At 37.3% G+C, this 25038-nt stretch overlaps 1 protein-coding gene across 3 annotated transcripts in view; it reads left to right on the top strand.

Annotated features, from left to right (window-relative positions):
* The window catches only part of TNS3 (tensin 3), a 149826-nt gene extending 126458 nt beyond the window's left edge, over positions 1–23368 (top strand). For all 3 annotated transcript variants that reach the window (XM_014065299.2, XM_087713157.1, XM_014065300.2), the window contains 11 exons: positions 864–1035; positions 8391–8995; positions 9327–9413; positions 10224–10355; positions 12483–12578; positions 14979–15056; positions 16676–16753; positions 17779–17947; positions 20354–20422; positions 20560–20586; positions 21546–23368. In XM_014065299.2, the coding sequence (XP_013920774.2) occupies positions 864–1035; positions 8391–8995; positions 9327–9413; positions 10224–10355; positions 12483–12578; positions 14979–15056; positions 16676–16753; positions 17779–17947; positions 20354–20422; positions 20560–20586; positions 21546–21687 (1655 nt within the window). In that variant the 3' untranslated portion in view covers positions 21688–23368. The remainder of the gene's footprint in view (positions 1–863; positions 1036–8390; positions 8996–9326; positions 9414–10223; positions 10356–12482; positions 12579–14978; positions 15057–16675; positions 16754–17778; positions 17948–20353; positions 20423–20559; positions 20587–21545) is intronic.
* The last annotated feature ends 1670 nt before the right edge of the window (positions 23369–25038 follow it).

Here is a 25038-nt window from a genome sequence, read left to right as displayed (position 1 = left end):
GATTTAAATCAAGCCTTTTTACTAGGGATTTAAATCGTGATTTAAATCAAATCCTCTCTGTTTTTAGCTGATTAGCAAACTGAAGTAACCTAGCAAAATCACATATAGTTTAATATATTTACAATGTAGTAATATTTTTTAGTTTATTATATTTCCTATAATCTTATAAATATATTAACCCATAACATAAATAATAAATATAATACACAAGTTTGATTACATTTATGTCAGATATACTTGTTAGAATCTCCCTGAAACCCCCATCCAGGGTTTAATAATTGGAACATTGTATTGGATGCTTTCAGATATATTAAGATTAACATCTCAGTTCCTGATTATACTAGGCTGTGCCAATTAAAAACTTTGATTTAAATATTGATAGAGGTCAGATACTTGCATGTCTGTCTATAGAGGCAGGTGTGAATTGTTAAAAATTGTGGGTACTTGGTGCTCTCAGCTTGGTTGTTTTCTTGCAAATATTCCATTACCAAATTAGGTAACATCATCATGCTGGCAGGGAGTAGGGTTGCTCTCATTTTATATATTAATGGTTTGCTATATCAGTGTTGGTAGGAGTGGGTGGTTCCTTGATTCTGCTGTTGTTGGCTGTTAACTTGTTTGCCTTCAGCTGGTAGTTTTTTGATTGGTGTATTGTTTACATCTTTGTTTTATTAAGAAAGAAAATCTTTTGTATAAAGAGCCTTTGTGAGTTATACGTTTATGTTTCTGTATAAATAGTATCATAAATGAGTGGAACTGAGCGTGAACTTCCAGTATGCCTCTTCATAGTACATTCATTGCTAGTATTTGTTACTATTGCAGGCTTACGGATCTTAACAAAAATATTTTCTTCATTTTTGCAGAACCCCGAGGTTACATAGAAGATCTTAATCACTCCACTGTGATATCTGACAGTTCAAGAACTCCAAATCCATCCTTGTTGCAGGCTGGCATAGAATCAGTTCCTTCCCATCACCAGCCTTTTGCGGCTACATGTTCAGTTTCAAATGATACCACTGTTCCAAGAAAAGAGAGGTAGTTAAAATCTAGTTCTTCCTTAAATTTCCAACATAATATTTTTAAGGTGGATAAGAAAACCAAATGATTTTCCAAGGAAAATCCCTTAAAATTTGAGGATTATGGGATTGTCAAGACAGGTATTCTAAAGTGAGACAAATGTTTTAGATGGTAGATGCTGAGAATTGAAGACAAATGTGAATAGATAGATGCCAGATTTGAGTATACCATGTCTTTCCTATGGCAGCAAGATGGCCTTTGTTATAATATCTAATCTGAGTTTCAGAACTAAAATAATATCTTAAGTGTTTTCAGTTACCATATTTTTCGGAGTATAAGACGCACCGGAGTATAAGACGCACCGTTTTGAAGAGGCAAATTAAAAAAATAATTATGTAGGTAGATAGAGGAATAGAGAGGGAGAGAAAGAGAGAAAAATACAGTACGTAGGTAGGGAGAGAGGGTAGGTAGGTAGGTAGATAAAGGGATAGAGAGACGGAGAGAGAAATAGAGATAGATAGAGAAATACAGTAGGTAGGGAGAGAGAGAGTGTAGGTAGGTAGAGGGATAGAGAGAAATAGAGGGAGAGAAATACAGTAGATAGATAGATAGATAGATAGATAGATAGATAGATAGATAGATAGATAGATAGATAGAGAGTAGGTAGGTTGGTAGGTAGAGCGATAGAGAGAGAAATAGAGAGAGAGAGAAATACAGTAGGGAGAGAGAGGTTAGGTAGGTACGTAGGTAGATAGCGGGGGAGGGAGAGAGAAATACAGTAGATAGGGAGAGCGAGAGAGTAGGTAGGTAAGTAGATAGATAGAGGGGGAAGAGAGAGAGTAGGTAGGTAGGTAGGTGTTTCCAGGTGTATTTATCTATGTGCTGGAGAAGGAAATCTCTGACAATCTGCAGCATCTAAGACTTTGTTTCTGCTGGCACAGCATTTGTTCAATGTACCGTATTTATCGGCGTATAACACGCAGTTTTAAAACTAAAATTGGAAGCTTAAACCCTGCCTGCGTGTTATACGCCGATCTCAGCCTGGCGGCAGCGTCACACAGACTGTGGAAGGAGGGGGAGGAGGAGGGAACCAAAGAGAGCTTTTACCGAGTCTGCGCCCCACAGCCAGGACCGTCCTGGCGCCTCCAGCCGCGTTTCTTCCTGCAAAGCCATTCGGGCAACCCGAGAGTTCCGCTTGACGCCAGAAGGGCTTTGCAGGAAGAAACGCCGCGTTTCTTGTGTGTGTGTGTGTGTGTGTGTGTGTGTGTGTGTGTGTGTGTCTGTCTGTCTGTCTCCGCCATCCCCAACCTCTACACCTTGCAGGACTGCTGCGCCTTTGAGAAGCCGGGGTGGGGGGGAGAGGGGGACGGGAACGACGCCTAACCCCCACCCACACAACCCGGTCCCCGGGAATGCCGCTCCCGCCGTTCAGAAACCGAGGGGGAGAAAAGTTCAAAAGCCGCCGGAGCCAGCTGGAAAAGGAGCGACTTTCCCCATTAGCCGGCGCCCTCCGCCAATCCGCAACGGCCTCGCAAATTAAAAACCGAAGGAAGGCGGCGAGCTCAGCCAACCGCGGCCAGGCAGCCAGCGGCGCGCACCGGCTTCCCCGCGCAGGGAACTTCTCCGGCGGCTGGGGGGAGGCCGTCAAGCGGAACTCTCGGGTTGCCGAGAGTTCCGCTTGACGCCAGAAGGGCTTTGCAGGAAGAAACGCCGCGTTTCTTCCTGCAAAGCCCTTCGGGCAACCCGAGAGTTCCGCTTGACGGCCTCCCCCCAGCCGCCGGAGAAGTTCCCTGCGCGGGGAAGCCGGTGGGCGCCGCTGGCTGCCTGGCCGCGCTTGGCTGAGCTCGCCGCCTTCCTTCGGTTTTTAATTTGCGAGGCCGTTGCGGATTGGCGGAGGGCGCCGGCTAATGGGGAAAGTCGCTCCTTTTCCAGCTGGCTCCGGCGGCTTTTGAACTTTTCTCCCCCTCGGTTTCTGAACGGCGGGAGCGGCATTCCCGGGGACCGGGTTGTGTGGGTGGGGGTTAGGCGTCGTTCCCGTCCCCCTCTCCCCCCACCCCGGCTTCTCAAAGGCGCAGCAGTCCTGCAAGGTGTAGAGGTTGGGGATGGCGGAGACAGACAGACACACACACACACACACACACACACACACACAAGAAACGCGGCGTTTCTTCCTGCAAAGCCCTTCTGGCGTCAAGCGGAACTCTCGGGTTGCCCGAAGGGCTTTGCGGGGAAGAAACGCGGCTGGAGGCGCAAGGACGGTCCTGGCTGTGGGGCGCAGACTCGGTAAAAGCCTCTCTTTGGTTCCCTCCTCCTCCTCCTCCTCCTCCTCCTCCTCCTCCTCCTTCTTTCTGGAGCCCCTTCCTCAAAGATTTGGTACCAAAGCAATGGCGGTGAGGAAGTTGTGTCTTTTGGATTTTGCACTGTTGTCTTTTCAATGGTTCTCAGACTGGTTGAACCTTTAGCAGCTGGGGTGATATTCTTTACTGTTAAGGTTACAATTGGATGTGTTGGACAAATCTTAAAAGATGAAACTTTTATTAAAACGTTTGACTTAACTAAAAACGTCTTCCTTTTTCTTCTTCTTCTTAAATATGATTTATTTATTTATTTTTACTTCAGAAGTTTGATGACCGTTGTACAAACTAATCCAACCTAAATGTAGAGGAGGAGAAGAAGGGGGGGGGGGATTTAAAAAGAGCAGAGGAAAAAGAAAAGAAAGCATGAAGAAAACATAAAGAAAGGGATGGGAGGGAGGGAAGGAAGGAAGGCACTTTATGTTGAAACAGAAAATATTATATAAGGAAGAAAATGGAAATAACTTTTTGCTCAAAGAGGTGTTTTTTCATTTCATATTTGCCTTTTAAGAGGAGTTAATGTTATAATTCATGTTCTAATGTTATAAATTTTAATCCAACATTAAGTTCCGAGCTTCCAAGTCATTTATTTTTAATGAAAAAAATTTTTACTCAAATTTTTGTGTTAAAATGGGGGATGCGTGTTATACGCCGGTGCGTGTTATACGCCGATAAATACGGTAATTCTCATCAGTCAAAGAGCTTTCCAAAAGAGAAAAAAAAACTTTTTGCACTTTGCAAACCTCCCCAAAACGGGCTTGTTTTTTTCAAACAAAAGGCAGGAATAGCCTGGGGGGGGGGCTTGCAGAGTGCTCTGGGGGGTGGGCAAAAACAAGCAAAAAATGGCCTGTTTTTCACGAAAACGGGTCCGCTTTTTGTCAAAAAAATTGCATGCATATCCTTATGGAGGCTTATAGAGTGCTGCTGGGGAATGGGGGGGGGGAGGGCAATAAACGGTCTGTTTTTTGCTCATTTCTTCCCTTCCCAGCTCCCAAGAGCTCTCTGAAAGCCTCCATAATTCTATGCATGGCCATTTTGGTGAAGGGGGTGAGACTTCAGGAAGCAAAAAATGCTGTATTCGATGTATGACGCACCCAGATTTTCAGCCTCTTTTTTTGAGGAAAAAAGGTGTGTCTTATACTCCAAAAAATGTGGTAAATAGGAAGCAGCTGCATTTTGTCCTATACTTCACAAACAAAATAATTGTTCATTAGAATTAATACCTGGAAAACAATGTATTACTCTTCAGTTTTCCTTCAGTGATATCAAAATAGCATATATTTCCAAAGTATTGGATATATCAAATGAAAATAGGATTGGCCTTATTCTGAATGATAGTTATATGAATAAGTAATTTTAGAGTAGAGAAGAAAACCAGAAGCTGTTTTGAGAATTCTTCCAGGGGGGTGGGGGGAATAACTACCATCTTCTTTGATTAACAAATGCATATGAGGGTTTCCAGGGCAAATCTTTGCTAATTTTGCATACCATTTTATTCTACCTGATTATGATTAAACATAGAACTTTATAATGGAAAGTTTGGATTTACACTGCATTTTTCAACATACAGTGGGGCAAAATAGGAATTTAGTCAGCCAACAATTGTGCAAGTTCTCCCACTTAAAAAGATGAGAGTGGCCTGTAATTGACATCATAGGTAGACCTCAACTATGAGAGATAAAATGAGAAAACAAATCCAGACAATCACATTGTCTGATTTGGAAAGAATGTTTTTGCAAATTATGGTGGAAAATAAGTATTTGGTCACCAACAAACAAGCAAGATTTCTGGTTCTCACAGAAACTTCTTCTTTAACTTCTTTAAGAGGCTCCTCTGTCCTCCACTCATTACCTGTATTAATGGCACCTGTTTGAACTTGTTAGCAGTATAAAAGACACCTGTCCACAACCTCAAACAGTCACACTCCAAACTCCACTATGGTGAAGATCAAAGAACTGTCGAAGGACACCAGAAACAAAATTGTTAGACCTGCACCAGGCTGGGAAGACTGAATCTTCAATAGGCAAGCAGCTTGGTGTGAAGAAATCAACTGTGGGAGCAATAATTAGAAAATGGAAGACATTCAAGACCACTGATAATATCCCTTGATCTGGGGCTCCATGCAAGATCTCACCCTGTGGGGTCAAAATGATCACAAGAACGGTGAGCGAGAACGGTGAGCAAAAATCCCAGAACCACATGGGGGGACCTAGTGAATGACCTGCAGAGAGCTGAGACCAATGTAACAAAGGCTACCATCAGTAACACACTACGCCGCCAAGGACTCAGATCCAGCAGTGCCAGATGTGTCCCCCTGCTTAAGCCAGTACATGTCCGGGGCCATCTGAAGTTTGCTAGAGAGCATTTGGATGATCCAGAAGAGGATTGGGAGAATGTCATATGGTCAGATGAAACCAAAGTAGAACTGTTTGGTAGAAACACAACTTGTCGTGTTTGGAGGAAAGAGAATGCTGAGTTGCATCCAAAGAACACCATACCTACTGTGAAGCATGGGGGTGGCAACATCATGCTTTGGGGCTGTTTTTCTGCAAAGGGACCAGGATGACTGATCCGTGTACAGGAAAGAATGAATGGGGCCACGTATCGTGAGATTTTGAATGCAAACCTCATTCCATCAGCAAGGGCATTGAAGATGAAACTTGACTGGATCTCTCAGCATGACAATGATCCCAAACACACCGCCAGGGCAACTAAGGAGTGGCTTCGTAAGAAGCATTTCAAGGTCCTGGAGTGGCGTAGCCAGTCTCCAGATCTCAACCCCATAGAAAACATTTGGAGGGAGTTGAAAGTCCGTGTTGCCCAGTGACAGCCCCAAAACATCACTGCTGTAGAGGAGATCTGCATGGAGGAATGGGCCAACATACCAGTAACAGTGTGTGCCAACCTTGTGAAGACTTACAGAAAATGTGTGACTGTCATTGCCAACAAAGGATATATAACAAAGTATTGAGATGAACTTTTGATATTGACCAAATACTTATTTTCCACCATAATTTGCAAAATACTCTTTCCAAATCAGACAATGTAATTGTCTGGATTTGTTTTCTCATTTTGTCTCTCATAGTTGAGGTCTACCTATGATGTCAATTACAGGCCTCTCTCATCTTTTTAAGTGGAAGAATTTGCACAATTGGTGGCTGATTAAATACTTTTTTGCCCCACTGTATACCCTGTTTTCCTGAAAGTAAGCCCTCCCCAGATAATAAGTCCAATGGGGCTTTTGAGCGTATGCATGAAAATAAGCCAAAATATTGCAACACAGCAGCAGCCCGTGACCCGTCAAAACCGCGTTCCACAAAAGCGCGGTCGACGAAAGCGCGTATGTGACGTCATCACAGCGCGACGAAAAAGATCGAAAAATTGAAATAAAAATTAAATTACAGCAAGCCGATTCACATAAAGGTAAGGGTTAGGGTTAGGGTTAGGGTTAGGGGTAGGGTTAGGTTAAGGGTTAGGGTTAGGTTTAGAGCGTTAGCGTTACGTTTAGCGTTAGGTTAAGGGTTAGCGTTAGGTTTTTCGTTAGGTTAAGGGTTAGGTTAAGGGTTAGGTTTAGGGTTAGGTTAAGGGTTAGGTTTAGGGTTAGGTTTGGGGGGGTTAGGGTAAGGTTTTAGCTTTATTTTTACATTTTTCGATCTTTTTCGTCGCGCTGTGATGACGTCACATACGCGCTTTCGTCTATCGCGGTTTTGTCTACCGCGCTTTTGTGGTACTACCGCAGCAGCCATGAGGTGGCCATGCTCGCTGCCTCCTGCACCTCAGAAATAATAAGACCTCCCCAAAAATAAGGCCAAGTGCTTATTTCTGGGGTCAAAAGAAAATAATATTATTTTTGGGAAAACATGGTAGCTAAACTTATTAAATATGCTGCAAATTGCATTTTACAGAGGGATGCATTATGTGCATATACTAAGCGAATGGATTTAGATTGAAATTCTCTGTCATCTGAATTAATGCAGGACTACATATTGATTTTTAAAAACTTATTTATTGTGAATTATATCTGAAGTAAAAGACAAAACTACAGAAAAAAGAAGTAAAATGAAAGATTAAAAGAAAGAAAACTAAAGTTATAAAATATGACTTCTCACCTCTTCTACAGATAATTATAATAGTATAATCCAATGATAGCAACCCTTTTTGTAAAGATGTGCCAAAATTGCATGTGCGATAGTGCGTGCTGCGTGCCCACACCCACAATGCAATGTGTCCTGTCTACCTGTGCATGTGCACATGACCCCCCCCCCCCCCGCATGTGTGCATATGGAAAACCTCCGGAGCCTGGGGAGGGTGAAAAACAGGCCCAATGGGCCAACTGTAAGTTCAGAAATGATCAGTTTTCCTATCTCAGGAAATTTTAACCATTTCACAGTCCGTTCCTCCATTAGGGATTTCATTATTTTTTAATTGGTGAGCAAAAGCCCTAATAAAAAGTATTCTGGTTTCTTCATAATATTTATCTTCAAATCCTTTTGTATCTCGTATCAATTTTTATCCATACTTTCTTAGTTTTCCCACAAATCTACAATGCATGATAAAATATAGCTTCATGGTTTTCATATTTTGAACACTGGTTTGAAATAATTCTGCACATATGTGATAATTTGTCCAGTGTCATATATCACCATTACATTATTTTATAAAAGCTTTTCTTGGGTTATGACACAGTGCCAGTTTAAAACTAGTTACCTATATTATCTTACTAGTGTCCAGCTGTACATTATATCCAAAACTAGTAGCCTGTTTGCCATTCAATATTTAATTTGTTCTCCTGTTTCAAACTTAAATGTTATACATTTTGTTATTATATTTTCCTCATTTGTACATAATTTAGTTCCAATTATCTTTTTATCCGTATTAAACTTTCCTGTTAATTGAGTACATGAAAACCATTGAAATCTGTGTATTTCTGTAGTTGATTGTTATCTTGACTTCATCTTAAATTCTGCTGAAATATTTATAATAGACAGGATGTAACCTTTTTTTTCCTTTTCTATACAGTTCAACAGATGAACATATTTGGCATCCAAACAATTTTCAGCCTTCCTTGATGTCTCAATTTCCAGAAATGAGTAACATCAATGTAGGAAGTTACCTCATGTCTCCAGATCTTTCTGTTCCTGAGCAAAATGATTTATACTTCCAGACAAAAGGACTTCAGCCTCGGACATTTAACAATCTAACAAATATAACAGCTGTGCCACAACAGGACCTTACAGCTTGTGATAGCATCCAAACTCTTCAGAATTATGATGAGACCGTTGCTAACAGTAACCAGTTAGTGGAAGAAAAAAACCTTTCTTTTATGGCAAATGCTGATAGGTCTCCCAAAATAATGAAATCTATGGTGGACAGTAGTTTTTTGCCACAAACCTGCCTTGTATCATCTTCTGGATATACTAATCAGCAAATCCAGGGATTGCAAATGTATCCACAAACTCCTATTCCTGAGAAGAAAATGATTTCTGAGGCAGAACATTCTTTTGGCTATGCCTCGCCTTCTTCAAGTGGTTTCTCCAGTCCACATAGTGGAAGCACTATCAGCATTCCATTTCCAAATGTTCTTCCAGATTTCTCTAAAGTTGGAAACACACCACCAGTGATCGGTATGCATTCCAGAAGGGAAACAGCTCTTCTCACTATTTAGTATAATCGTTTCTTGATGTACAAATCAACTAATGCAAAATGCATAGTTTTCATAATCCTTCATACTTAAATTGAATGTGTAACTATTCATGTAGGGTGTCTTTCTAGTGTACTTCAAATGTTTCCTGACACACTTGCATTATGAAATAGGAATGAGGTGCTACAAAGAATGGTAATAGTGATTATTAACATACTTCTGAATGGTGTTATCTTATAAAAATTGTCAACTTTATGCTGTGATAGTATGGTATGCTTTTTAAAATCATATTTATTTTTCTTTTTATCTCACAGAAAATATGGGTGATCAACATGTAACTGTAAACTTTGTCCAAGATACTTCCAAATTTTGGTATAAACCAGAGATTTCCAGAGAACAAGGTATGTTCTTTAAATATCTTGCACAGCATAAAGGTAGCTTCTTTGGATTTGGTGATGAATATTTATCACTCGCTGTTCCCTTTAAGCTTTACTCTAATTTGTGTTTATGTTTTGCTAGATATTACTCTCCTTTCCAAAACCCCAACATCTTAAATTTAAGCTGTTTATTAAAAGGGGATCTATGTCAGTTACTTGTATTTGCAGTCATTCCCAATTAACTTTAAAAAAAGGACGTGTTGATATTTAGGCATTATGTAACTATTCTGCTAAAGCAGTCTCTCTTACCGATCACAATCTGGTATTTTAGAATCCATTGAATTAGAGTCTATTTATTTACAGTGTCTCTCACAGCTTTAATTATAGCCAAACATAAGCAGTTTCTAGTAATAATGTTAAATATATTTTTAATAAACTTAGTTGGAACTATACATTAGATAGATGATAGACAGAAAGGAGCTTAAAGTAATCCCCATTGCACTTTTAGACCCAATTTTTCCCTCACAACAACTCTGAAATGAGCTGTGCTAAGAGAAAATAACCAACTCAGTTACCCATGTTTAATTGAAATCTGCTTCCTTTCAGTTTTCACTGGGCAATAATCTTGTTCTTTTCTGCATACCAAACGTATCCACTTACTTTAAACAATACTTATAGGACATAATTTCCAGAACTTCCAATTCCAAGTGGTGCTCAGATGTTTTGAAATTGAACCCAGGGCTTCTATTACTATTGGTGTAATCTATTTTTTAATCCAAGTTTTTTTAAAAAAAATTAAAGTCCTCTTCTAATCTCTTTCTTTTTGTCATGCAGCTATTGCTGTCCTCAAGGACAAGGAAGCTGGGTCATTCATTGTTCGTGACAGTCATTCCTTCAAAGGTGCCTATGGTTTGGCCATGAAGGTTGCTATACCTCCTCCTTCAATATTACAGTTAAACAAAAAAGGTAACTCCTGTCATCAAAGAGATTGGACAAATTTATCCTTAAATTTTTAAAACTGTATGGATAATAAATCAGATCCTAGTTCGTATTAATGCAGAACCATTGAAAATTCTAAATGGATTACAAACTTTTAAGAATCATTATATATAAGAGTGTGTGTTTGTGTGTGTGCATGGGTGCATGAATAAGGCCCTAGCTTCTTTGGTTCCACATAAAAACACAACATTTTTATAGATATGCATATATATATATATATATATATATATATATCTTCATGTCAGTTTTTGACTCCAAATCTGGACAAGTTCAGACTGGAAAAGTCCCAGTTTTCTTGGCAAGTTTTTTTTTCAGAAGTTATATGCCATTTCCTCTTTTCTAGGACTGAGAGAATGCGTGCCCAAAGTTACTCTGCTGGGTTCATGTCTAAGGCAAAACTAGAATTCACCATCTACCAATTTCTAGCCTTATGCATTAATCACTACGCTAAAGGAGCTCTCTTAATACTTATGGGTTTGGCATTAAAGCAGAAGGGTTATTATGCAATATGGATGTCAAAACAATTTAGTTAAAAAATAGCAAAAACTCTTAGTTGATCATACTGTATGAAGGTCAGTTTCTTACTTTTTTTGGAAAATGTGTATGTAAATTTGGAAAATGTGCAAAGAAAGTGTACTTTCCAGTTATGTAGCTGAAGTATCCAGGGTACTTAAAACCTGCAACCAGACCAAACATACTGCATTTGGATCCAGTTACAGAGTTCATTGGATGAGGTATCGGAGATAAAGAACTTCTAATGAGAATATTAAGAAGAAAAAAGATTTTTGGATTGATTATGTTACAAACAGATCAAGGAAGATTTCTCCCTTGGAAAGTAGGATTTGGTGCTAGAATAAAATAGTTGTATTAAAGAATCTTAGGTAAAGTTGTGAGATATTGAGAGAACTTGGGATAATTTGGATTTTGGAGTGCTCCCCCCCCAAAGAGCAAAAAACGGCCCATTTTTCTCCAAAAAAATTGCATGCATAGCCTTTAGGAGGGTTATAGATAGAGTACTCCTGGGGGCTGGGGGGGGGCAAAATTGAGCAAAAAAAAGGGGGGCATTTTTCACTCATTTCTGCCTTCCCCAGCCCCCTGGAGCTCTCAGAAAGCCTTCTACAGGCTCTACATGGCCATTTTGGTGAAGGGGGAAGGGTTTTGGGAGACAAAAATGCTGTATTCAGTGTACAAGACACACCCAGATTTTCAGTCTCTTTCTTGAGGGAAAAAGAGTCTTATACTCTGAAAAATACGGTAAGTCTAACTGCTATTGCTATTGCTGGTGGACCTAAGGCTAGAAATAGTGAAGAGGTAAAAAAAAATCCTGCTTGTTTTTCTTTAAATCTCTAGACTTACTACACAGCAAAACAAAACAAGATTTTTTTTCTCCTCGTAATGTGAACATTATTGAGAGACTGTTAATACATTTCAATTAGATTATTTTTCATCCTGAGATTGTGGATTGACTGATCCAAAGTTTTCTCGTTCTTGTTTGGGTGGTAAAACAGTGGTTCTTAACAAAATTACGCATTGCTTATATAATGGGATCAGCAGAATGTCTCTGTAATTTGGTTATTTACAGAGGTATGCCAACAATGTTAATCATAACTTTTCTTCCCAGCATTTCCATCAGCCTTGCCCTTCTGGGTTACCTTATATTCCCCCCCCCCTAAAAAGGGGGGGGGGGCTCGGAGACAAGCTTTGATATATTTTTTTCAAACAATTTTTAGATATCAAAATAAATAAGCAGTCAATATTTCCAAATGTTACATTTTATTTCTGTTGGGTGTACTTAAATTGAACTGCAAATATCTGAGCAATCACTAGATAGTAAGAAAGTCAGAAAATTATAGCTCTTAGCTGCCTTTTATATATTTTTTACATACAGGCCTAACTTTAACATTATGAATTCAGCCATTTTAAGCTATCATGAGTCATGATACAAATCTTTAGAAATTGTAGTTATAATGCATTTTATTCTATCCCTTGTGTAACATGAGTATGAAATCAACAATACATTTGAATTGTAATGCTTGTATGTCATAAGTATACATTTGCTCTCCTCCTTTCATTTACCATCATTGTATGCTACAGTTGGAGATATTTCCAGTGAACTTGTGAGACATTTTCTGATTGAGTGTACCCACAAAGGAGTAAGATTGAAAGGATGTCCTAATGAGCCCTATTTTGGTAAGTAATCCTTATAAAACATGGCAAGTACTTTTCCATAAAATGAACAACACAACTATTCCCTATAACAAGAACTATTGGCAATCTTTGTCGGCGGAGCTTACATATAATGTAAAATTTTGTTACTTTTATATTATATTAAGTTTTAATTTACCTTTTAATTTCTGGGACATACAGGTAATTTTATTTGCACCATGTATTAAACAAATTTATATCATTTCATAATAAATGAATTATGACTTTTGGATACTTTGAAGGTTAAGATTTTGTTTTATTCTTTATAGCTTTTTATACATTATCTCTTTAATCTCTTTTATACTCTGTTCTTTTTCTGATATTTTGTCTTTTGTTCATATTATGTGTTCACTTCCCATAATTGTTCCAGGGAAGTTCCTATAGCCTAAAAGTAAAGTCCTACTGGAAGAAAAGAAAACACTTCCTAAAAAGGGAGTGAAATGTTATGATTTTTATATGGTTTTTGTTTTGTTTTGTTTAATTTGCTTCCTTTTTAAAAAAAACAAACAAAGTATACAATATTAAATTTGTTCTATTCTTAATGTTTCAAAATATAGATATATAATTAAAAGTGTTCTGCTTTTAACAAATTAGATTTTTTTTCTTTTGGCGTGGAGAAAGTAGCACATACTTTGTCTGATGAAGGGATGATTTCAAATTTATTAGATATGCTGTATTACCTCCAATACTACAATTGCAGAATTATTTGGAATACTACATTATGTTTTTTCTGTTTGTTCTGTTAACATGTCCTATGTTATAGAGATAGAGGCACCATTTAATTACTTCTATTTATTCAATTGAATAAATTGAATGTGGCTAGAAGAGTCTTCGTGGCCATGTATATGATTCCTTATAAAACAAAAAGTCCATACAAATCACATGAGGCTAAATTACTGAAAATATTAAAGTACTGATGGACACCATAAATTTTGGTGAGGATATTCTATAACTTGAGTGTTTATTATTAATTTTTTCTACCCATCTCGCTATGGCTTACTGTGTGTGTGTGAGAGAGAATAAAAATGCAGGTTAAAACAAAAAGATGGGAAGGGAGGGAGCAGAATGTACAGGGAAGGTAGGTTGAATCTGCTATTAGTCCGTTAAACATCTCCAGTATGATACTCCCCAATTGGGCTCCAAGCCAACTAGCAGAGCCAGGTCTTCAGGATAGTCAGAAGTGTGGTAACCAATCTTGTCTCACATGGTAAGATGTTTCAGAGGGACGAAGCCACAGCAGAGGAGCCCCACCAGTCAGAATTCCCTTAATGACAAAGTCCACATTATACTTGCTCTGCTAGGACAGGTGAAGCAGGCCCGCCCCATTGGGTGAAACTTTCTCAGGAAACCTGGACCCATGCCATGTAGGGCTTTAAAGATAATAACCTTGAATTGCACCGAAAGGGAAATCGGCAGCCAGTGCAGCTCGTAAAACAGTAGAGTAATGTGGGCTATTTTAGAGTCCCCAGAAACTGCCCCTAGAGCTGGCACATACTGCAGCATTTGTAGCTTTGGAATGCTTTTCAATGTACGCCCCCCTCCCCAATGTAGAGTGCATTGCAGTAATTCAGACATGAGATGACTAGGTTTGAATGATTGAATACAGGGACTGCTGATCTGGAGAATGCCACAACTAATACACAACTTAAAGTTGTGCAAAGATTTGCCTAGCTGCAACTTCCCCCCTGCTCTTTGAGCAGAAATCCTAAGTCCAGGAGAATTCCCCAAATTGTGAAGCTTGTCTGTCTGGGATACTGCAGAACAATACAATAGATGGTATGAGTTTTTATCTCTTGACTGAACATTTCTGTAGCCAACATCTAATGATGGGTAACTCTACAAATATACAAGTCTTATACAAACATAAACCTATATTAAGTTATAATATAATGTAATATAATGTAACATAATGTAATAATATAATATATATTAAGTTATTTCATATAGAAAGAAATATGAGAACAAAGAAATGTGAAGCAGAATCAGCTGGATATGATAATTGACCAGTATTATTGGATAAAAGATGATCTAGAATAATTTTAACTCCTTCTCAGTGAAAGATACTTTATGCAACAGAAAAATATTGTACCCGTAGTACAATAGAAAAAAAATGAGCTGCCTCATTCAGTAACTAGTTCTTGGCATAGGGAGAGTACTAAATAATATAATTTCTCCCAATATTATAAATGGGAAGGTACACTTTGAACTGGTGCTCTTACAACTGTTGCTCTGTGGTTTGGCCTACCTTTTCATAGACTGAGTATCTGAAAACATTGTGATTGTATAACTAAAAATATAAAAGTTAAAAATGTATACATGACTTACAAAAATTGCATGTAATATTTTACCCACTTTATGGGTTTTTCTTTTCTTTTGTAATTACAGGAAGTTTGACAGCTTTAGTGTATCAACATTCCATTACCCCTCTGGCATTGCCTTGCAAGCTACTCATCCCAGACCAAGGTATTGCTGCTACACATTGTTGTTGTTGTTGTTATGATCTTCAATTCTGTTCACAGACTTGGACTGGTAAAAACGTAACAGTTGAAGTCCTAACCAAGGACCTAAGAGCTGTAAAGGTATTAAGGTAATGTCTGAGTATATAGGTTCGTGATGGCAAACCTATGACATGCGTGCCAGAGGTGGCATGCAGAGCCCTCTCTGTGGTCATGTGTGTCATTGGCAGCTACTCTTCTGGTTTCCAGCATGCACATGGGCACTGGCCAGTTGGTCTTCACGGCACGAGAGTGCTGGAAAATGGCCTGAAAAACAGCCTGATAGTGGCCCCCCAAAAGGCATGCACATGCTGGCAAGTTCGTCTTTGGGTTTCTGGCACATGCACACACGTTTTGGTTTGGGCACTCGGTGCTGAAAAGGTTCGCCATCACTGATATAGGTAGTTCCAAGTAGGATGTTTTTTTTTTACAAAGTCAAGATATTCAGGCATTATTATTATTGTTATTGGTGTTGATGTTAATTTGCTGCCTATCTCACAGTGAAGCTACTCAAGGCAGCTTACAATAACAAAAAGGAAGAAAAAAAATCAAAGGTATGTAAACGTTACAGAAGTAAAATAATAGAAGAATAAAATAAACAGTGACAAAGAAACAAGAATAAATACATCAATATGATAGTTATATTTATATAATTTAAACATATAAATTATATGCACCACCTGACAACCCTAGCACAGGACCGAAAACAGTGGCGTCAAATTTCCATGGAAGTCGCCTATACCCATGATGGGTGAAGAGGCGTCAAGTACAAGTACAAGTAAACATATAATTTAAAATGTAAACATAAGATAATTGTTAGTTAATGTGAATCAGCAATGGTTGTATTTAATAAAAGTATGAAATTCAACATAAAGATGTTTTGTAACAATGTAATTTCTCATTCCACATCTCATTATCAATTAAATAGTTTGGATAACAAGATCATTTTAGCACATGGTCATTATTATTATTTATTTTATTTAGGTGCTTTTTTTCACCTTGTTCCTCCAATAATGTAAAGCACAATAAAATTATAGCATCACTATAACTATAAAAAGCATTCAATAAATTAAACAAACTAACAGCCAAAAGCTGTTACACAGAAAGCAGGAAGATAGCAATTGATGTAGACAGCAATAGCTGTTAGACTTACATATTGCTTCATAATGCTTTACAGCTCTCTAAGCAGTTTACAGTCGGCATATTGCCCCCAACAATCTGAGTCATCATTTTATCAACCATGGAAGACTTGATCCAGTGAGAATTGAACTCTGTCAGCACATGACAGGAAACATACTGTTTAATTAGAAAATAATTTTCATTGATACCAAGTATAACAAGTTATGAGCGAAGCGTATAGAAATAATTGGTGTTTTAAACCTTTCTCATTACACCATGTTCAGAACTCCCTCAGTACTGTTATATATAGCTTAAGGAATATATGATCTTAAAAGCTTATGGCAAATTATTGACAACTGTATTTGGATTGTACAGTTTGTACAATTTGTGCATACAAATTGAATAAACATTCCAACATTGTCTTTCAATCCGAGTCATTTTGAAAACATCTGTAATTTCTGTTTGTAGATCCTCTGGAAGAGATTATTGAAACCTACACACAAACGGCTGCAAATTCAGCTGCAGAGCTTTTGAAACAAGGGGCAGGTTCGTAAGTAGGTTCTAATCTTTTAATACTGTCATCAGAAGAATTTTTCATGTGCATAAGACTTCAATTGACAACATGCACCACATAGAAAGTCCTGAAAGAAAGAGACTAAGTCTGGAGAGTATGACCATACTTTTGCCCTTCTGCGATGGCCAATAAGTCACTAATGGTCACTTGAGAACAGCATAGTGTGTCAGAATTTGCATTCCTTGAACTGTTGTGGATTGCTGGCAGATTAGGTAGGAAAACATTTATTTTAACATTAAAACTGAAAAATATGAATACTTCGTTGTGAACGAATTGGTGACATTAACAGGGTAAAAGCAGAAAAAGACAATATTTAGGTATATTCATCTGATTATGCAAATAGAGATATAGCCTAAATCTATATATCATATCATTATGCTAATTACTTCCTTCTGTCTTTAACTTAATTTTCTTCCAATTTTATAATTTTTTCTTTTTTTTCTTTTTCTTTTTAAAAATCTTTTTTGGGTGCCTTGGTATTGTAAGTATTGACGCCTAGTGAATTTTCTTCCCAAGATTTTGGAAGTGATTTACCATTGCCTTATTCCTAAGGCTGAAAGTTACAATTTCTGAGATTCATTAAAATTATACAGCTTACAATTCCTTTTGTAGTATATATTTTAAAATGAATTCTATTTATAAATGCAGTTATTGTCTAACTTGATTTTAATTGCCCAAATTTTATTTTAATATTTAATAAATATATAAATATAGATTGAGTGACTAACCACACATACAGTGTTTGTGTGTGTGTGTGTGTGTGTGTTTTCGCTAAACAGCAAAGTGAACTTATATTAAAGAAAGATGATATAGAAATGAATATTACATGAATTGCACTCTTTTTCAAAATGGTTTTTTAACAACTGAAAAGAAATCATTCCCTTCACTCCCTCTCTGCATTACCACTTCAGTATTTTCAGAAATTAAATGTATAAATCAGGATCAAATTACTCTATTTGTAGCTTTATTCATTATTTGCTTTTGCTTTGTTTTATAGCCTGCAACGTTTGCTACCTGAATTCTGTTGAGATGGAATCTCTAACAGGTCATCAAGCTGTGCAGAAAGCTTTGACCTTAACTTTAGCTCAAGAGCCTCCTCCCACCTCCACTGTGGTGCATTTTAAAGTGTCTGCACAAGGTATCACATTGACAGACAATCAGAGAAAGTAAGTGCAGGAAGCAATATTCTGTCCAGCACTATTATTAGTGCTATTTGTTTTCTGCATTGTTGTACTGTTTACTTAATAAAATTAGTAAATTTCTTCCTTTTCAGGCTGTTTCGTTGTATAATTACAATAATTTGTACTTGATGATATTTATACACAAATTCAGAGGGATACTGTGAAGTTTTTCATTTAGAAAAGTTTGAACTGTTTGAAAGTGCTGTTGCATGCGTATATATGCATCACTTCAGAATGATCCCTAATGGTGTTGCTTCTGCTATGAAGCTTCTTGCTCAGTTGTGTTCCTTCACCAATACTAGAATAAGTGGACATTTTAGGAATACAGGGTAGTTTTGGTGCCTCTGCCTCCTCTACTCTAACCCAGAAGTGAATCCTCAGAATATTTTTTTTTACTTCCACTATTACTGCTCTATTGTTGATGGTAAGAGTACTAATTTTTCAATGGGTATCCTGCTTTCTTGCAATACTGCTTCTCAACAGCATAGTTTTCTGAACACAAAGGTGCCATTCAAGTTCAGGCTGTATAAGAGACGGTCCAGTGCTGGTATCAGAGTGATTTGTTCAACACAGGACAACAGCCCTTAAACAGGCAAAAATGGGGGACAAAACAGAAACAAACTCACTCATGGTCTTAACAGGAACAAAAACATATATTGTACTCTTTTGTACCTTTGTACAAAAGAGAAACATTGTGAATTTTACATTGCTTATAAATTTAACCAAACTTCTCAGAAGCTTTTTTACTATTTCTTATTTTGGGACCTGCTGAATGGTCGGAAGGCACGCCGGCACTTTAAAGTGCATGCTGCCTCGCCCTGCCATAGAGCGAAACATGTCCTGCTTTATGGCTGGGAGGCACGCTGGAACTTTAAAGTGCATGCCGCTGCCCCCGCCATACAGCAGGACCTGCTGAATTGCCAGAAGCCAGCATGTCCCTCTCTACGCAGCGGCACAGCTATAAAAAATAAAAAAAGTGCCAACTCGTGTGCCAGCAGAGGTGGGTAAAACACACACACACACACACACATTACTTATAATAAAACAAATTACAATTATTTACAAATAATTTTGAATTCCTGCTCCCTCCCTCCGACCCACATACTGTGTCAGAGGATTTCAACTCTCCTCTTGTCCGCCACGATGAAAATGTAAAAAGAAAAAGGCAAGAGCCACTCTAGGCTAGCCAGGCTGGGATAGTTGCTGCTAGAGTCACCACATGGATGACTCTGCTTAGCTGTTTAAAAAAAGCCTCTAAACAAAGTGCCCTCTGCAGGAGGAGGCGAGAGAATCACGTGCCTCCTTTGCATAAGAAATGTTTCGCCTTTTTACCCTTGCTTAACTCTGCTCATGTAATCATAAAGCTAGAATAAAGGAGGCCCGTGATTCTCTTGGCTTCCCCTGCAGTTAAGCACTAACCAGAGTCAACCACTGTGACTCTGGCAGCAACTGCCTCTGCCTTTTTCCTTTTAATTTTTTTTTCCTTTTCATCATGACAGTGGTGAGGCCCTGCCTCCCCTGACTGCACGTCACTGCTTGTGAGATAGGAACAATAAATAAAAGAAGTAACAGAGTTCATTATGAAAGATGGCTGGATAAAAGAACTAATTGTTTCCATGCTGATAAGTATCCCTTTTCTTATACTCCCACCAATGCAGTCTAGTAAGGTTACAATTCATGAGATTATTTACGTTTATTTATTATATATAAGTAACATATTTATTTATGCCATCTATCTCACTATTATGATTTTGGGTGGCTTCCAGTATCATAAATAACAGTATAGACAATTAAAAATTAAAAAATATTAAAACAGTAAGCATTAAAATTAAAACATTAACATTAACAATGAACTAGATAAAAGAACCATTGCATAAACTGGGTGACGGTGGAATCTTGATCTAATCTATTAGCCATCTCCCGAATGGGACACCCCATCAGGGCCAGAAGCCAGTTGGAAGAGCTAGATTTTCAGACCCTTTCAGAAGATCACAATGGATCTCATCCTGAGGGGCATGATATTCCAGAGGGCAGGAGCCATGGGGGGAAAAGGCTCTTCTCCTACACCCCCCACCAGCCACAAATCTTTGGCTGATGGGATCTGTAGCATGTCTCTTCTGCCAGAGTGATTACCTGTATTTGGCACTGAACAGCACTGTTTTTGTTATCTCTTCCCATGTTAGGTTAATAGCTACACTGGGAAATGTTCATCTTACTTACTTTCATATTGCTGTGTAGCTGTCGCTTTAGACACAATTTCCACTGTTAGTTGCTTTTTTTTAAGAATAATATTGTGGCAAAAGATAAATGTTTATATTTCCTTTTCCCAGTGCCACATAAAGAATCTACAATACAGTCTCCAGTCATAAATTTATTTTCTTTTCTTTTCAGGCTTTTTTTCAGAAGGCATTATCCAGTCAATAGTGTTATTTTTTGTGCTTTGGATCCACAAGACAGAAAGTAAGGATGATTAATGTTTCTCAAGTCACTGTTTGTATACTGTTATGTAAAGCTACAAAAAAAACAAAACCCAACCCTGTATAACAAAAATACTTTTTTAAAATTTCTTTTCCCTTTTTTTGTTTTTTTATAACAAGATGGATTAAAGATGGCCTGTCAGCAAAGTAAGTAGCTATGAATACTTAGCATCTTACAGATAATATCCATGTTTTCCTTCAACTTCCCTTCAATAAGCAATAAGGCAATGCTTATGTTAAAACCAAACAAAATTGCAGAAAAGAGAATGCAGACGTTCATGCTTATCTTTGACAGCTGTCAACATTTGTTTGTGTTATATGTCCATATTAATGTGTGGAATGCATGGAATCTAGTAATCTTTTGATAACTCTGGCTATGAGAGCTTCAGGAACCTTCTAAAGGAATTATAAATATGTATAAGGTTTGGAGAGCATAACAAGTCCTGTGGAGTGTTCCCAGATAACCTATGTGATACTTGAAGCTACACTCTGCAAAATGTTATTTTATCTAATCTAATAGGTCAATGGAATCAGTATGCCTCAGCATTAGACTCTGTCCTCATTCCATTTAGTTTAGAATTCAGATATTAAGCAATTTATTCACAATTAAACAGCAATGGATAATGGTGTAGAAAAGAGTGAAAAGAAAAATATTCATGTAAGGAAACAAGTTCAGAAATCCTTTGATGTAAAGCTGTCAGGACAAGGGCACACAACACTTTTTTCTTCTTATCTTGGTCTTAAGTAATGGACCAGGAAGTGTTCTCATAACTCTGCAATATTTGCATTAATACTCAGCTTAATGCATGTATTTTGAATACTTTTTTACATAATATGAGGCCTCAATTTTGTTTTGTTTGAATTGAAAGTCCATTTTAACAGCATATTCATGTAGACAGTGCAGGTTAGGGAACGATTAGTAGTGCTGAGCAAGCTGCTTCTCAGAAAAGCTGGTTCCTCATTATTTTTCTTGTTGAAACCCTGTTAAATTCTAAGAAACTCTTAAAATATAGTGGGGGGAAAATATCCAGCAGAAATTTTTGAACGTGTTTAATAAGTACAGTATTTTTTGCCTCACCTTTCGTGTTTGTTCTTTCATTTTCCAGAGTATTTGGCTTTGTTGCAAGGAAACAAGGTAGTGCAACTGATAACGTTTGCCACCTGTTTGCAGAGCATGATCCAGAACAGCCTGCCAGTGCTATTGTAAACTTTGTATCAAAGGTCATGATTGGTTCCCCGAAAAACTGAAGGCCTCCTGTTTTACTGATCTGTTGGACTTGTAAGCAGAAAGCATATTTTCAGATGAAAGCTGTGTGGCCCTCAGCAGTTCTTCTAGTGGACATTCCATCTGTAAAATAAGATAAAAGGATTCATTTTATATTTCAGTAATATCACCTGACCGTTTAAACTTCTGACATCAAACTAGGATTAAGCAAATAAGGGAATAGGAAGTTTGTAAGATCCTGAGTACCCAATTCTGACCAATTTTTTTTTTAAAAAAATCTAAAGCATTACAAAGTTGAGAAAATTGAAATGAGCTTTTCTGGTTTTTAACTTGGGATGGGGTGGGATGAGGGAGAGTGGGCATTCCCCTCTTTGGGCATGTTGTTTTTATGTGGAATTTTTGCTGGAATTTTGTAAAGTTATGAGAGCAGAAATTTGTATGAGAAAAATCTCAAAGATCTCTCAGTTGTAATGAAGGAATAGGATTAGGGACTGGAAGTGGAAGATATAAAGACTTGCAAGTTTATTATTATCTTTCCTTAATTCTTCCTTGCAAATTCCCAGTTTGGGACACTTTTAAAAAGTTTTTGTTCCCTTGAGTAGGTTCAGAAGTCACATGCTACTGTTCTGGGCACATTTGTAGTGAACAGTGGGTTCTTAAGTGATTATATAAAATTGTTCTTTTCTTTTGTTCTGAGATCCTTTGTTGCAAGTGCCCACTTTCAGTAAACATTTGCTTTTGCATAGATTTTTGCTTTGGTCCTAGCAAATTCCTAGATTTCTTCTCTTCATATTAATATTAGAGTGATGAACATCAAAATTATAATGGAAAAGTGTATGTAGGAAATTGGGGCAAGTTTATTTTGGATGGTGTAAAGAAAGAGAAAAAGGAGGCTTGTCTAGTACATATATTGTAAGAAAAATTGTATATTTGTTGAATGATAAATGGATAATTAGGGGGATGTTTAAAAAAGGATAAAGTGATTCAGAAATTTTATGAGGAATTTTAAGAAAAGCCTTTAATGATAGCGTATAAAAATGAAGGCTTCATTACCTTATGTGGAATCTTCCATCTGGAGTTGGGAGGGACTAGTCCATACAATATACAGATTTCCTGTGCACAATGCTAGCTATTTGATTGATTGTGTATGCTGTTTCTGCTGTACCTTACCCCTGCTGTTATATGTTGGCCTATTTCTGGGCTGTCTGTAAATTATCAGAACCTGTTTAGTGTGGGCGATCCCTGCTAAGCTACCTCTCTGGTGCTTAGTGAATGCTATGATCCGTGCTTCAGTGCTATCTTAGTCCTTTCCAGCCACTGGTAGAATTTCTCGATGTCTGCCACATCAGTGTCTGTCCTATGCAGAGTTTTGCCTTTCTGTAGCATTTTGTCTGGTTGATCTTCCTCCTATGTTTGCCTCAGGCCTTCTGTCAACAGCTCATTTTTGGATATCATATTACTGATGTACTCCTAGGTATTCTGGACAGTTTTGATATTGCCGAGACATGTTTTGCCTTCTGGGTGTTGGACTTTGGATGGAAACCTCCATACCTTGTGAGGAGTTTCTGGGTCATCACATTGGCAGCAGTCTGCTTTGGCCAGCTCACGATATCAGCAATATTACATATATTATTAGCTTGTGACAAATTATTTATAGTGTAAAACAGATTTGGGTCTGTTGAATAAATGTTTTATTTCTATATACTTAAATGGGGTTTGTCAAATAAACACACAAACACTATTTTTTAAAATAGGATATTTCTGCCAGACCACTTTACACAAAATCATTATGTAATTTTATCAATACACAGAATATTTTGTTCATGTCTGAGGGGAGGAAGCAGTGTTTCATATTCTGGCTTTAAGAATAACCACACATCTTTTTAGAGAACAAACCGTGCATATTTTTTATGTTTCAAGAAACAATAAAAAACTTCATCATTATATTCTGAAAATGAATTTTTACTAATATTTAAAAAAAATTAAAAAAAATCTTGAGTAAATTTTAAAATGGGAAAAGGAAGGAAATCTTATTTTGGGTCCACTTATCATATTTTGATAAATGACATACTCTGATTTGACAATCTAACATACATATCATGTGACCAAATATCACAAAACAGAATATTACTATATTTTTGTATGCATTGTGGTGATTGTTATAGTCTGCTTATAGAGTATATACTTGTACATAGCCCAATGATACCAGAAATTATTTGTAATGATTGTGTTCCCATATGGGAATGTGTATTTGCACAATTACTGATGGTATGCATGTTTTCCATTTCTTTGCACCATAGTGGTACAATCTAGCCATACAAGAAGGGGGGTGGGGTGGGGGTTGAAATAAGAAATTTAAACATCAGTATTTCCAGTGGCTCTAAGGAAACTGGATGCAAATAGTGGACATAAGATGTCAGAATTACAGTTGTAAGAAGGAAAGAAAAGTATCTTTTGTCTGTTCTCTGTCTGTTCTCTCTCCCCCTCCCCTCCTCACACTGTTGAGAATAGGTGTAGAATTTTTCTTCTGGGCAGATAAATTATCCAGTACTCATTTAACGGGGTAATGAAGTCTTATAGAAAAATTGGGTGCAATTTCATAGGCAGCATATGGTATTCTTGCATTATTTCCCAAGTATCAGAGAGGTTTGAATGATTTGAGTAATGTGTTCACCCATTTTCTCATTAATTTTCAGTCTTTCTAATTTCTTATGTTTCCATTAAATTCCAAGGATATTTTAGTAGTTGCTATTGCCGCTTCTAATCAGGAATCATTGCTTTACAGAGATAGTTGGAAAATTTCTTCTTCATTTGGAAAAGTAGTTGTCATATATCCACAATTTTAATGGAAAATGTTTATGCCCCATATTACTATATGTCTCATACCGAGAGATACATAAGCGATTACATTCACATATGAATATTTGTTTAAAGTGCTGATTAACTGCAGTGACTAATCAGACTGCAATAAAATGTGTTTTGGATTCTACAGATGTTAAATCTGTTTTCTATAATTTGCTGCATAAATAATAGAATCTGAGAAACTACAGATTCAAGGTCAACTAATTGTAATCTACAGATTGTCCTTGAATAATTGATGGGCATTAACAGAAACAGGAATTTTTGAATGAAACTTAATATTTTAATAAGCATCATACACATCAAAACCATCTTCCAATAAATGAACAAATAATTATATGAGGTTCTCTCTGTTTGCCACACCTACACATTTTCTTTAAAACAACTGATGGAAAATTGATAGTTTTTAAAAAAATATTTCATATGGATAGGTTAAGAGGTAACAAAAATGAACTTGTAACAAAATACAACAATGGTCCAAAATTTTGATAATTGTTCAAATTTCACAAATACTG

Source organism: Thamnophis sirtalis, unplaced genomic scaffold (assembly GCF_051295495.1).
Source record: "Thamnophis sirtalis isolate CommonGarterSnake01/CBP01778 unplaced genomic scaffold, rThaSir2_p1.2 scaffold_4, whole genome shotgun sequence".
NCBI lineage: Eukaryota > Metazoa > Chordata > Lepidosauria > Squamata > Natricidae > Thamnophis > Thamnophis sirtalis.
Note: the sequence above shows the minus strand (reverse complement) of the source record. Positions and strands in the feature narration are given on the sequence as shown.